This window comes from Aphanomyces astaci (genome assembly GCF_000520075.1).
Source record: "Aphanomyces astaci strain APO3 unplaced genomic scaffold supercont1.109, whole genome shotgun sequence".
NCBI classification, from domain to species: Eukaryota; Oomycota; class Saprolegniomycetes; order Saprolegniales; family Verrucalvaceae; genus Aphanomyces; species Aphanomyces astaci.
In genome coordinates, this window is record NW_009798372.1 from 84,564 (window position 1) to 97,632 (window position 13,069).

General features: G+C 54.6%; 6 protein-coding genes across 12 annotated transcripts; 3 read left to right on the forward strand and 3 right to left on the reverse strand.

The window, feature by feature from the left end:
- Positions 1 to 807: 807 nt before the first annotated feature.
- Positions 808 to 3,033, reverse strand: H257_17528 (hypothetical protein). Its single transcript, XM_009846338.1, has one exon. It carries the CDS (start codon positions 2,969 to 2,971, stop codon positions 950 to 952), a length of 2,022 nt encoding a protein of 673 aa, XP_009844640.1. The 5' UTR covers positions 2,972 to 3,033; the 3' UTR covers positions 808 to 949.
- A 141-nt stretch (positions 3,034 to 3,174) lies between these two features.
- Positions 3,175 to 6,496, reverse strand: H257_17529 (calcium-translocating P-type ATPase, PMCA-type). The gene is made up of 4 exons (XM_009846339.1): positions 5,211 to 6,496; positions 4,395 to 5,153; positions 4,096 to 4,335; positions 3,175 to 4,039 (listed from the first exon to the last, which is right to left on the reverse strand). The coding sequence occupies exons 1-4, from the start codon at positions 6,448 to 6,450 to the stop codon at positions 3,249 to 3,251; spliced, it is 3,030 nt and encodes a 1,009-aa protein (XP_009844641.1). The 5' UTR covers positions 6,451 to 6,496; the 3' UTR covers positions 3,175 to 3,248.
- Positions 6,497 to 6,933: 437 nt separating this feature from the next.
- On the forward strand, positions 6,934 to 9,772 carry H257_17530 (hypothetical protein; the record flags this gene model as incomplete). Its single annotated transcript, XM_009846340.1, has 10 exons — positions 6,934 to 7,024; positions 7,075 to 7,145; positions 7,202 to 7,282; positions 7,336 to 7,413; positions 7,463 to 7,621; positions 7,671 to 7,767; positions 7,818 to 7,965; positions 8,013 to 8,211; positions 8,271 to 8,920; positions 9,424 to 9,772. The coding sequence occupies 10 exons, from the start codon at positions 6,934 to 6,936 to the stop codon at positions 9,770 to 9,772; spliced, it is 1,923 nt and encodes a 640-aa protein (XP_009844642.1).
- H257_17531 (ribosomal protein L19) lies at positions 9,765 to 10,298 on the reverse strand. Its single transcript, XM_009846341.1, has one exon. It carries the CDS (start codon positions 10,268 to 10,270, stop codon positions 9,821 to 9,823), a length of 450 nt encoding a protein of 149 aa, XP_009844643.1. The 5' UTR covers positions 10,271 to 10,298; the 3' UTR covers positions 9,765 to 9,820.
- Positions 10,299 to 10,461: 163 nt separating this feature from the next.
- Positions 10,462 to 10,711, forward strand: H257_17532 (hypothetical protein; the record flags this gene model as incomplete). Its single annotated transcript, XM_009846342.1, has 2 exons — positions 10,462 to 10,549; positions 10,614 to 10,711. The coding sequence occupies 2 exons, from the start codon at positions 10,462 to 10,464 to the stop codon at positions 10,709 to 10,711; spliced, it is 186 nt and encodes a 61-aa protein (XP_009844644.1).
- A 401-nt stretch (positions 10,712 to 11,112) lies between these two features.
- H257_17533 (hypothetical protein) lies at positions 11,113 to 13,046 on the forward strand. 7 transcript variants are annotated; one of them, XM_009846346.1, is made up of 11 exons: positions 11,113 to 11,172; positions 11,224 to 11,397; positions 11,446 to 11,565; positions 11,611 to 11,774; positions 11,827 to 11,930; positions 11,977 to 12,162; positions 12,237 to 12,337; positions 12,403 to 12,447; positions 12,500 to 12,598; positions 12,639 to 12,771; positions 12,824 to 13,046. In XM_009846346.1, the coding sequence occupies exons 1-11, from the start codon at positions 11,137 to 11,139 to the stop codon at positions 12,880 to 12,882; spliced, it is 1,221 nt and encodes a 406-aa protein (XP_009844648.1). In that variant the 5' UTR covers positions 11,113 to 11,136; the 3' UTR covers positions 12,883 to 13,046. The 7 variants fall into 7 exon arrangements, with proteins under 7 accessions (XP_009844648.1, XP_009844649.1, XP_009844651.1 ...); XM_009846347.1 differs by having other exon boundaries at positions 12,237 to 12,447; XM_009846349.1 differs by having other exon boundaries at positions 12,403 to 12,598.
- The last annotated feature ends 23 nt before the right edge of the window (positions 13,047 to 13,069 follow it).

Below are 13,069 nucleotides of genomic sequence, written 5' to 3' on the forward strand. Positions count from 1 at the left end.
ACTAACGCACATGTGACGTGGATGCCGCTGCGTGGAACCGATGGTGTGTATTACCATGGTGTATTGGCTCGCTACAGTAGTATGTCCAACGAGGCAACGAGGAAGCGGAGTCGAGCTCAAGCACAGTATCGTGTCCGGCGTGCGAGGCGACTTGAGCTGACCTCTCCCCAAGTCGATCGCCGACGCTCGATTCTGTAGGTGCTTTTAAATAGGATTATACTTACTGTTAGTTTTAAGAAAATTTCTACAATATGAACAAGAGGTCTAGTTGTTAACAATTGCACCCGAAAAAGATCTGGTCTCAGTGGGACTCGAACCCGGGGCATAGCCATTGCAGAATGCACGTTTTGTGTCTTGAGCTACAGGTTTCTTTAGAACTTCGAACAAAAATGGAATTTCGCGGTGGTGTCATCACCAGGGAGAACGATCGTCCCTATAGCGTGTCAAAGACATGACTACATCAACTGATGCAAATACCTAGCCCCAAAAGTACATCTTTTGGTGGGCCCATGATGGTTCAAATGTTCCGTACTCCGGTGATGTCCATGTAACATGATCCAAAATGCTACCGTTTCGTGGTTTCAAAATCATATGTTTTGTTGTGATCGTTCAAATGATCAGTTCGGCAATCGACAATGAATTGATTCAATAACATAAATAATATTTAAATAAATGAGCAATTATACATATCTTAGTCAATGCCTTGATGGATGATCACTAACCACGTTCTGACTTGAAACTTCGTCACTGAACAAGAGGTCTAATGTCTGGACAACGGCACTGTATGCTTCGGGCAAACGAAGATCCATCGAATAAGCTATAAATTATCCTCGAATCGATTCTGCCGAGTCCAAATTTCAGCGAAAAAGGCAATAGTATAGGGTAGGATAACTGTAAGCTAAGGCTAGCTGTTCGAATGCTTGGTGAGTTGGCGTTACGTTAGTTGGTGTTATCCACAGCAATCACCGCGACTGTACGTGTAGTTGGCTTTTTGGTGCAGCCGGGTGTGGCTTTTCGTGACGAGGAACTTGTTGGTGGTGATCGTGCCAAACTGGTGGGGCGAGTACACGAGCCTTCGAATCCACGGCAGAAGGGCCGCGACCAAGTCGTAGATGCTTATGACGATGAACTCGGTCTTGAGTCTGTTGGGCGACGAGTGGGGTGGGGGTTGGGCTGCTGCGTATAGCGTGGTTCCAAGTCTGCTCGCAGTCGTCCCTTCCTTGGTCGTCGTTACCACGTAGCTCGCGGTTTCGACCTTGTCGTGGGTGCTGCTGTGGTGGCTCGACGCGGGGTGGTAGAGGTTGGTGGTGGCGGCCGTCGCGTCGACTCCTTTGTCCCGGATGATGCAGTAGCCCAACAAAACCAGCAAACTGGGCTTGCAGAACAGCTTGGAGCCGATGGAAATCGTGTTTTTGTGGTCCAAGTTGAGACTCGTGACCCACTGGGGCTTGGGCAGCTGGTTTACAAACTCGTTGTGGCTTGTCCACGATGTGTCCAATATGGCATACCCGACATGCCATTTGTGCGCGGCGATGGACACCCCCCATGCGACCAGCATGCACACGACTAAGTCGGGCATGATGAGGTAGATCACCGGCGTCATGCCGGTCATCGTGTACGCCCCAGACGACCGCGTTTGCCCGTGGACGACCAGCCCCAGCGTGCCCTGGGCATGGCTCCACATGGCTTCACTTTCGACCTTCCCGCTATCGAACGACCCTTCGTAGATAACAAAAAACAGAATCGTGCAGTAGATGAACACTGGCGCCGAGTAGCACAGCGGCCGGTTACGCCATATCTTTGGAACGGGAACCGATTGGAGTGACGTTAACAGCGCCATCCACGACAGCGCCATCATCACGGCCACCATGAGCAGCGCCAGGTACCAGTAGTGGTACCCCGTCTCTGCATATGTGTACCGGATGGCGTCGGCGTACAGCGGCGAAAAGAAGAACGTGCACACGAGACTCACTAGCAGCAGCTTGCGGCGTTCGAGCGATGCCAAAATGTCATATGTTAGTACGGGTTTGTTCTTGAGAAGGCCAGACAGCCCCTCGAGGGTGATCACGCCGTCGTTGCTGAGCAACCCAAGAGACACAAAGCAAATGAGCACTTGGAATGCGAGCAGTAGCATGTAGTGGTCCACAGTGTGCGAGTGATCCCAGCCAAACGCAACGGTCATTCCTGTGTGGCTGCCGACGCTGTATCCGTCCAGCGTATCTGTGAGGCTTGAAATGTCCAAGTAGTGGGCCACGAGCCACAGCCGCATGAGGAAGAGCCGGTTCAGACTGTTGACACTGGTGACGTAGTTGCGCTGTTCCCAAGGCGCGGCGAAAGTCGAGCCATTGGGAGCGATGATGGTCTTGACGGTGGACTGAATGACGGTCACGACGCCGTTGACTGTCGCGATTTGTACGGGGCGGACCGGACGAGCGTCGGCAAACGTGCTCAGTAAGAACGCCCCCAGTGGAAAGTCGTCGGTTCCGACGGTTTCGAGCGACGCCATGCCGAGAATCACCTGTTTCCCCATCGGCTTGCACTTTGGAAACCCGTGCTCGCCCACTAGAAACATGAGGTTCGCCCACGACGTGCCGTTGTACCCTCCGATGACGCACGTTGCCACGTACACTGGGGCCTCGGATGACTCGTTTCGCTGCAAATCTCGCGCAAGTTGCGCGCCCACGCTAGTCCACGGAATGACCCCCGTGGAAGCGACCTCGTCGGGGTCACACGAACCGAGCACAAACCCCGACGAGTTGAGAACGCACGACTGGAAGAGCGGACTCCACCTGTCTTGGGTCATGGGCGAAATTCGCTGGCTGTAAAACATGCCTTGGTACAGCAGGAGCGACACCAAGATGCCCGTGCCAATGATCAGAAACCCCGCCGACATGTTGCTTAGCACACGCAGCCATTTCGAGATGTACGCCGACGACAGCTGCGGCCGGACCTTGCGTAGACCTCTGGCCATCGGTTACCGCAACGCGAGTGACCATTCGTCGGTTACGAGTGGCAGTTTCACATGGATGAGATGTAACCGTTCGTATCGTACAACGGGGTTTTGGGGTTTTAGGGTTTTGGAATTCGCAAGGGTGCTAGCGTTATACTAGTACTAGTATACTGAATGTAAAGGGTTATATCGTTGATCGAAGGAATGGGTGTTTCGGGGTTTTCGTGGTTGTTACAGGAGGGTAGAAATGCATGAATGTACATGTATATATGTTAGATGTTATGCAGGGTGATTTGCCTTATTGGGTGCCTTTTCGCTCGAGCCATGCGGGAGTGGGCGAGAGGCGGAGGAGCAGCCCGAGGGGGAGCGAGAGGGCGCCGACCCCAATGCAGAACATCCACTGCGCCACGTTCAAGCTCAGACACGAGAACGGCCGCCCGCCGAACTCGACGATGATCACTTGGCACACCACTTGGAAGATGGAAATGTTGAAGAAGATAGCACTTTCCAGCAGCCCCTCAAAGATGTTGATCTCGTCGTGGATCTTGCGGCAGTTGAGCTCGTTGAAGAGCTGCATGAACACGAACGTGTTGAAGATGATCGTGTAGTGCACGGACGAGTCGCTCTTGTTCTCGGGCGCCTTGTCTGCCAGCCGCCCGCTGTCGACGTCAAAGATTTTTTCGCCCACAAATAGCAGCACAACCAGCACCACAAGCTGGAACACTGCCTGTCCCACCAAGTGCTTCATCATCATCGCGCTCAGCAGCGGTTGCGTGCGCGGGTACGGCTTGCGCTCCAACAAGGCCTGGGTCGGTTTCTCCGTCGCCAGGGCGAGCGATGCGAACGTGTCCATGATCAAGTTGACCCATAGAAGCTGCACGGCGCTGAGCGGACTCTCCTCGATGGCCACGGCACCCAGCACCGCCAGCGTGATCGCGACCAAGTTGACGGTGAGCTGAAACTGCAAAAACTTGGAGATCGAGTCGTACACGTTGCGGCCCCACTTGACTGCGTTCACGATCGACGTAAAGTTGTCGTCCATGAGAATAATGTCGCACGCTTCTTTCGCCACCGCCGTCCCGCAGATCCCTATCATACACCAGGTAAACAACCGCGGGGTTCCGGAGGTTCGGGGTTCAACGTACCCATCGCGAACCCGACGTTGGCCTTTTTGAGCGCGGGCGCGTCGTTGGTGCCGTCGCCCGTGACGGCGACCACTTGCTGTCCGTACGGCGCGAGGGTCGTCTGCTTCAAGCCGGTCACGAGCGTGTACTTGTCCTTGGGGGACGACCGCGCGAGCACGCGCAGCATGGGCCAGATCTTGTCAAATTCAGACTGGATGATCTTGCCCTCCTTGTCGAGCACGCGGGTTCGGAACTCCAGTCCTAGGAATGATTCGAATGAGTATTTATATATATATATATATATATGCCGTCGTGGATACCTTCCATCGTGATGGCGCCGTCGTTGGGCTTGAGGATCCCGCACTTGGCGGCGATGCTGCGGGCCGTGGTGATGTTGTCCCCCGTGACCATGCGCACCACGATGCCGGCGCGGTGGCACTGCTTGATGGCTTCGGGCACTTCGGGGCGGACGGGGTCTTCGATGCCCACGATCGCAACGCACGTCAAGTCCGTTTCAATGTCGTCATCTGACCACGTCTTAACCTGGTCGGTGGAGATGTCGAGGTCCCGGATGGCCAGACACAGCGTGCGGTACCCCTGGGACGCGTACTTTTCAATGATATCGCGGCCAATTTCGTCCTTCTCGGCGTCGCTCAAGTCGGCCACGGACCCATCGAGGCGCTTGACCTTTTTGCACAGCCCCAACACGACTTCGGTGGCGCCCTTGCAGAACACGCGGCTGTTGACGCCACGCCTCGCCACCACACTCATGCGCTTCTTCTTGCTGCTAAACGTGAGCATGTGGCACACCGGGTTGTCCTTGCGCACGCTGCTGTAGTCCACGCCCAAGTCTTTGCAAAACGTGAGCAGCGCACACTCGGTCTTGTTGCCTGTGTGCTCAAACTGGCCGCCGGGGGTCTTGGGGGGTAGAATTTCCGCCGTCGAGTTGAGGGCCACGCCATGCCCAAACGCTTCCCGCAGACTGTCGGAGATCTCCCCTTGCAGTTGGGTCGCGGCGCTGTATTCGCGTCCGCCGATCCAGCATTGCATAACCGTCATGCGATTCGTAGTCAGCGTTCCTACACATGTCCAAAAAAGGAGGGTTTGATGAGAACGAAACACAAGGTATGATGTACCTGTTTTGTCCGAGCAGATGGTCGTGGCGCTGCCCATGGTTTCACACGCGTCCAAGTGCCGGACGAGGTTGTTATCGAGGAGCATCTTCTTGACGGAGAACGCGAGCGAAATCGTGACCGCGAGCGGCAGGCCTTCGGGGATGGCCACCACGAGCACCGTGATGGCCGTGATGAAAAAGTGCAAATAGTCGGTCGCGTACTGTTTTTTCCATTCATTCTTGCCATTGCCAAAGGTTTCAATCGAGAACCGGATGGTCATGGCAAGAAACACAATCACGGCCGTGGATGTGCCTGCCTTGGCGATTTTGAACGTGAGCTTGTTGAGCTTGCCCTGCAGCGGACTCTCCGTCTCTTGCTCGTACACTTCGTCCGAGTCGGCCTTCTTCTTGACTTCGACGTCGTTGACGGGCCCCACGGCGCTCTCCTTTGTCTTCTTCTTGGCCTTGTCGTTTGCTTCGTGGGCGCCCTTGCCTTGCACCAGCGCCGAGATAATACCCGACTGAGAGCTCACCCCCACGCACACGACGAGCATCTTAGCGACCCCCTCCATGACCCTTGTGCCGCTGAACAGCACGGGCGCTTCCACGCGGGTCTTCTTGAGCAAATCCGACTCGCCCGTGAGCGTGCTTTCGTCGATTTTGATCTCGTTTTCGTCGTAGATGAGTCCGTCCGCGGGGAGGATGTCCCCCAAGTCGACGCGCACGACGTCCCCCACGAGGAGGTGGAACTTGGACACTTCGCTGGGCACGCCATTGCGGATGACCTTGATCTTCTCGTCTTCCTTGACAGCGTTAAGGGCCGCAAACTGCTTTTCCTTTTGCCAGTTGTTGACTGCCGTCACGCCTGTCACAAGCAGCACGGCAAATAGAATCGACGCGCCTTCGATCCACTCGGCCGAGTGGCCCTCCATGGTCGCCCCCAATATGAGCGACAACAGTCCAGACAATGACAATACGATGATGGTGGTGTCGTGGAACGCTTCCCACATCAGCTCGAGGATGGACGCGGGCTTGGGTGGCGCCACGTAGTTTTTGCCGAACACAGACTCCCGCTTGGCGATGTCGTCTGTTCGGGATGTGTCGAGTCCGTACGTGAGACTGGTGCCGAGGCCTGCCGCGATGCCTTCGGTGCCGCCATGCTGCTTGAGCACGTCTTCGATCTTCTCGTGCGGAGTCTCGATGATCTTGATCAAGTCGGCGGTGGTGAACTTGTACCCGCCGCCATCGTGGCTCTTGATCATACTCGTCTTTGTGCGTGTTCGCTCTTCGGTGCCCCTTCAACAAAACACGAATGGCCTCCCCGGCTGCAACCGCCGTTTGCGAAACTCCCACACCTTGTAACTTCAAGCTAAATATACCCATCCGCAACAGCCGCGTCGGTCGCTTGCAAATAATAGAGACGTTTGATTGGATGGTAGAATTACTCGAGGCATGGGATTGGGCGACGCTGTCCCGAACATACGATACTCAAATTACCACGGACATAACCGTAGGCTGTGCATATTAGGCATATATTTCCCCATCTAAATATAGAAGACAGAAAATAGTACTGTGTGAATGAAAAAGCGGAGAAATGGTCAAAATAACTATCTGGTAACTATGTCATTTCCGGCAAAAAAAGTGCTGACTTCATAATACTAACATTATTATATTCCGCAGGTGAATAACCAAAGTAGGACCTTCAACATATAATACAGCCACAAAATAGGGGGAACGTGGAATCGATGGCGACCGAAGTGCAGGAGCTATACGTGGAGCTGCAAGGCCACCTGCAGCGCGAGAACTTCCAGAAGGCAATTGACACCAGCAATAAGAGTGCGTCTTGAGCCATATGCGATGATCGTATTCTGATGCCACACATGTAGTCCGAGCCAAGGCGCCCACTGACGTCGACGCGGCTCGCGTGAAGGCGCAATGCTTGCTTCGCACGGGAAAGGCAAGTGCTTCTCTTCCCGCCGATACTTCTGATGATAATGACATGCACTTGTGTAGTTTGACAAAGCGTTGGAAATCGCGGTCAAAGTCGACGGCATGGAGTTGGAGCAGGCGTACTGCCATTACAAGCTGAAACAAGTAGTTTCGGCTATACAACTCATTGCTCGTCGCTCATGTGTGCGTACTTGCAGGTGGAAAAGGCACTGGAAGTGTTGTCCCGTATTCCTGAACCCAAGTCCAAGTCTGCGCTACATTTGGAAGCGCAATCGGTATGTCATGTCCATGCAATCATCATCACGCCTTGACAACGACATGTAGCATTATCGCCTCAACAACTTCAACGACAGCATCCGCATCTACGAATCGTTGCTGAGCAACGCCCATGCTTCCGACGACACGGTGGAACTCAAGACGAACCTCATTGCCGCATATGTGGCCGCGGGACGTGGCGCGGAGCTCCAGACCCGCGCGTTAGAGGTCGTCATCTCCTCGTCTCTATCTCCGTTATGAATATGAACATGTGTAGACGGAAGGCAGCTACGAAATCGCCTTCAACAAGTCCCTCGTAGCCCTTCAAGCTGGCGACGTCCCTGGCTCTGCCGAGCACCTTGGCCATGCCGATCGTAAGCCATCATCCTTCCACAGTTAATATTTCTCACACATATATTCGTAGAGTTATGCCGGGATTCGCTGGCGGCGGAAGGGTACACTGCGGCCGAAATCGACCAGGAAGCCGCGGTTATCCGCGTGCAGGAAGCATATGTGGCGCAGCTCACGGGCCGAGAAGAACACGCGCTCGACATCTACCGCCACGTGTCCAAGTACGTGGGTGAATATGCACAAACCCCGAAACCCCGAAACTCCGTAGATCGAACGTGGATGCGGGCTTGGTGGCCGTGGCGCACAACAACATTGCGACGATCCAGCAGCGCTCGTCCAAGGACACTTTCGACTCGCTCAAGCGCCTCCGCAGCGTCTCGAAGGAGACCCTTCGGGATAAATGCTCGTCCTCCCAGCATGAAACGATCCTCGCCAACCTCGCGCTCGTGCTCGCGCTCATGCACAAGGTACGATCGATCTCTAAAACCCCTAAACCCCTAAACCCCGAACCCCCAACACCCCGTAGCCGGACGAAGCCAGTGCCGCGGTGGACGCGCTGGCGCAGCAGTTCCCCCACTCGGCATTCCTTCCCCCGTTGCAACTCCACCTATCCGCAAGCGACGATGAAGGGGTTATTTCGGGGTTGGCCGACTCGTTGAAGGGCACGACGACGGCGTCGGGGCTTCTCACGCTGGCGCATCTGCACTGCCGTCTGGGGCGCCCCGCCAAGGCCGGCGACGCGCTCCGCCAGATCCCGGCGATCCAGCACACCCCGGGCACGGTGGCTACCCTCGTGGCGCTGTACGACGCGGCGCTGGACGCCAAGACGGCCGCCGCCGTCGTGGACGAAGCTGTCCGTCAGTCGGCCAAGTCGGCGGAAGTGCTGCTTGAGGGCGTGGGGCTGGCCAAGCTGAGCCAGGGGGCGTACGCCGCCGCGGCCGCTGCGTTTTGCCGCCTCCTAGACGGCGGAGGACACGACGTGGAAGCCCACACCCGGGTACGCGTGCTCGCATATGCCGTCGTGGCACTGTCATATGTGGACCCGACGGCGGCCGCGGCCCGGGCCGCCACCCTCCCGTCCGTCCAATCGAGTGATGTGTCGGTCGACGAGCTGGTGCGCCGCGCCCCGAAACCCCGAGGCGCCACCGTCGTCGTCGTGCCTGCATTGGCCAAAGAGTAAGTTCTTGTCTTTCTTTTATACCCAATACATGTGGACTTTTGTGCTAATTATTTGCCAAATCTATTGTACATTTGGTTGACTTTTGTGCTGATTCTTTGCCAGTCGATCGATTCTTTGACTTTTGCAGATGGTCCAGTGTCACACTAATTTCAATCACACACTAATTCAATGTTGAATTGTTCGAAGAGTAGATTTGATTGGCTAGTTGATGATGGGTTTGTGTTTTGATTGGTCGATCGATGATTCTCTGCCGATTTTGAATCGGGCAATGAACAATATCGATTCTTTGTATTGACTTTTGTATGTAAAACTCGTCTCACATGACTTGAACGCATTGGTCGAAGAGTGGATTTGATTGGCTACTTGATTCGTGTTGTGGGTTTTGATTGGTCGATAACGTTATATCGATTGTCTTCCGATTTCTATTGGATTGAATAATCCAAGTAGTTAGTATGTACTAGTAGTAGTACGATATGTCATGAGAATTGGGATGATATAGGAAGAAGAAGAAGGGCGAGAACCGGGAGCGGGTGCTGCGGAAGCGGGCCAAGCGCAAGGCGCAGTTCATCGCATCGCTTAAAGCAAAGGCCGACTATAACCCGCTGATCGGGCTAGTGAACCCCGACCCGGAGCGATGGATCCCGCGCAAGCAGCGGAGCCGCCGCGGCCGAAAGAACCGCAAGTTCGTGGGCGCGCAGGGGGCGGGCATGGGCACCGCCAAGGACGCGGCCAAGTTGGACGCGGCGGCGCGCGCGGCGGCCAAGAAGGCGGCACCGGCGGTGGACAAGGGCGTGCTGGTCACGGACGGTCCATCCTCCATGAACCGCAAGGCTCGCAAACGTCGGTAGATAGATGGAACAAGAGGGAGAAAACCAAGTGAACAGGAGTAATAGTCATTACAACGTGGTGAATCGAGGGGCCTTGTCGCGCAGATAAAAGAGTTTGGCCCGCCGCGCTCGCTTCTTGCCGTTGCTGATGAACTTTTCCTTGATCATCTTGACCGACACCAACAGCGGCGAGTGCTTGAAGATGGTCTGTTCGTAGCCGCATTCGGCGATGTGGTTGCGGATCGTGAACGAGCTCGAGATCCCGCGGTTGCGCTCGGCGATTACCACGCCCTTGATGCGCTGGGTCTTTTGCGTCGACTTGTTGAGCATGATTTCGACCTCGACGGCATCGCCCGGCTTGAACTTGGTCAAGTTGGCGCCGATGCGTTCCGTAGCCTTGGCCACTTCTTCCGCATGCAGCTGGGTCATGAGGTGCCCGGCGCGGCGCGTGGGATGGTTCAGCTTGGTTTGGACCCCGCTCGCCGTCGAGAACGCGCGCGTTGCCAACGATCGAAGCATGGTTACTTCTTGGCAAATGCGTGTGCGCCGGCCACTTGTATGGAGGCGATACAGGAGCCAATCAGAATCCTCGAAACACGTATCCACCAATCACATGTCTGCGAATAACTCAATTTTATGATTTGAGTATTGTATGCGAATTGTTGGGGAATTAAATCATTTTTGCATTTTGACTTTCGACACACACCAAGATGGGACTCAAGCTCGTGGGAGATCAAAGGAAGGTGCTGCTGGGCGTGATTGTCGGCACTGGGATCTGCGCGTTCCCGCTCTTCTGGAGTACGTCCTCCATGCTCAGAGGAGAATCGTTGGATATTGGCTCATATGTAGTATGCATGGATAGAGACACGCCGAGGCCACGACCTGTTTTCGCAAGAAAAGCCGGAAGCTGTGTACGAAGCCGAAGTCAAGAAGACATTGGACGCGTACAAGAAAGATTAACTGCATCTTGCATCATAGAGATTCTACATTCGTACGACACTGCGACTGTGATGGGACAGGAACACCGCACTATGAACATACCTTTCCAGCATGGAAATGGGCTCGCAATCACTTCGTGGCCACGCATGGGCGACAGCTGGACGGATGTCTTCGACGTCACAACAAGCACACATGCGTGCAAAGCATTCCCGTCCGCCGGTGGCATTGGATGGATAGCTGCGTTGTTCCCTCCATTCGAGCATGTGCCATAATTCATTCAGAATGAAGACTTCGTAGGTTCCTCTCATAATCATTACTAATTTATAGAGGTGCGTTTAAATTCATTTATATACAAATGTCAAGAGGATTTGGGTATTTTTATACCATCGAATTCATCCTTGCGACGATATCCTAGCAATAATAATTCCGTCGAGTCTGCGGTCAAGATGTTTCCTCAGTTTGGACAGACGGGTGGCGCGCGGGTACGTTCATGTGTCCACGGCATGTCCTGTTGATGCTAAGTGCTTCATTAGTCGTCGTTGGTGGAGTTCAATGCTGGAAAGATGACTGCCGTCGCCAAGGAACCAGGCAGCACCAAGCTCATCGTTACTCCCGACATTCAGAAAGGCAAGATCGCCCTTGTCCGCGGCGACGACCAACTGCTCCATTTTCAATGGAAGAACCGTACTACCGGCGCCAATGTGGACGTAAGAACTACCTTCATGACGAACCATGCAGATTGATGTACGATGTAGGACTACATTTTGTTTCCCCAAGATGCAACGTTCGAAAAGGTCGACACGTCCCGTCCCCAAGACCGCGTGTATGTGCTGCAGTACAAAGGCTCGGCTCGTCGATTCTTCTACTGGTTGCAGGTATTCCCCTCCATGCAACTGGATGTACCTTACGGACATGCCTAGAACAAGGACAGCTCGAAGGATGCCGAGCAAGCTAAGAAGGTCAACGACTTGATCAATGCCACAACTCCCCCGACCGCCAGCGGCACTTCTGCGCGTGCGCCAGGTGGAAATGGTGCCAACCCCGGAGGACAACTGGACCACAACGCGATCATGCAAATGTTGGGGTACAGGAATTCCTCCCATGATCATTCCCATAGCTTTGTGTTGTATCGCTAGGGCTTTGGGCGGAGGTCAAGAAGCGGCAGGTGGTAACGGCGCGCCGAACTCGGTCCAAATGGCGGAACTGCAGCAGATCCTGCAGCACATGGGCATGCCGCAAGGTTCGACGTTGCTTCGGACGACATGATTTCACGAGTGACTTGATAGGAAGCAACCCGAACGCGGCGTCTCCAGTGAGCTCCCCCGTGCCCCACGACCACGACAGCGGCCATGAAGACGACGACGACGACGGACAGGATGACGTGAACATGGAGGAACTGAGCGAGGAAGAGCTGCTGCGGCTCGCGATCGAAGAAAGCATGCGCGACGTCCAAGACACGGAGGACGACGGAGGTGAAGACGACTAACTTGGCCTTAGTACTACTACTAGGATTACTAGTGTTAATCAACGGATATTCGAATCTTAGTTGCGCCGCCGTCTTCGTCGGTGCCGACGCCTTCGAGTGGCGGCGCCGGCATTCAACTCGCCGACTTGCAACGCGCGATGGCGTTGGCGCAACAGCAACATGTACGAGACTTAACTCGTTTTGCATGCAGGAGTTGTGTCGTAGAGGATGAACATGATGCGAGTAGAGTCAACGACCTGTGCACATCTCCATGTCGCAGTTGCTCCAGCAGGTACGCTTGCGATACCCCCGCGTTGCTGACCACCTAAGCAACGTTCACGTAGCCGGTGGTATTTGAACTGTTGCATAACCCAGAAGTCCAAGCGGAGTTGCTGCCCCACCTTCCCGAGTCGATTCAAACGTTGGAGGAACTTCTTGACACGGTAGGAACTTGGAGGAGAAGGAGACTGATCATGCATTCAGCCGCGCACACCACAACTGCAGCAATGCATTGGGGCGTTGGGACATGCCCTCAACACGAGCAACTTCAACGGGATTCTGTCCAACTTTGGGTTGAACCCGTCGGCGGGACAGGAGCATTTCGCTCGTGGCGACGGTACGTACCTCGGAACATGGGGTGACGACGTGGTTCTCAGTCATCAACGTAGGCATCCGCGCGTTCCTGGCGGCGATTCAAGACTGGGCCGACAAGGACAACCGATCGTAGCTAGCTCCGCCCTTTGCACCGTCGGAGGAGTGTGCCCTACCTCGGTTTGGCCAATCAAATCACGCGATATGAAATACTGGAGTTCTATTGGATAAAAATTCGAGCAAAATACAAACAATCCAGTCGGAATTTCAACCAATCTGAGCCCTGGATTCAAATTCTGCCCTTTTTGAATTTTGAGTCCATA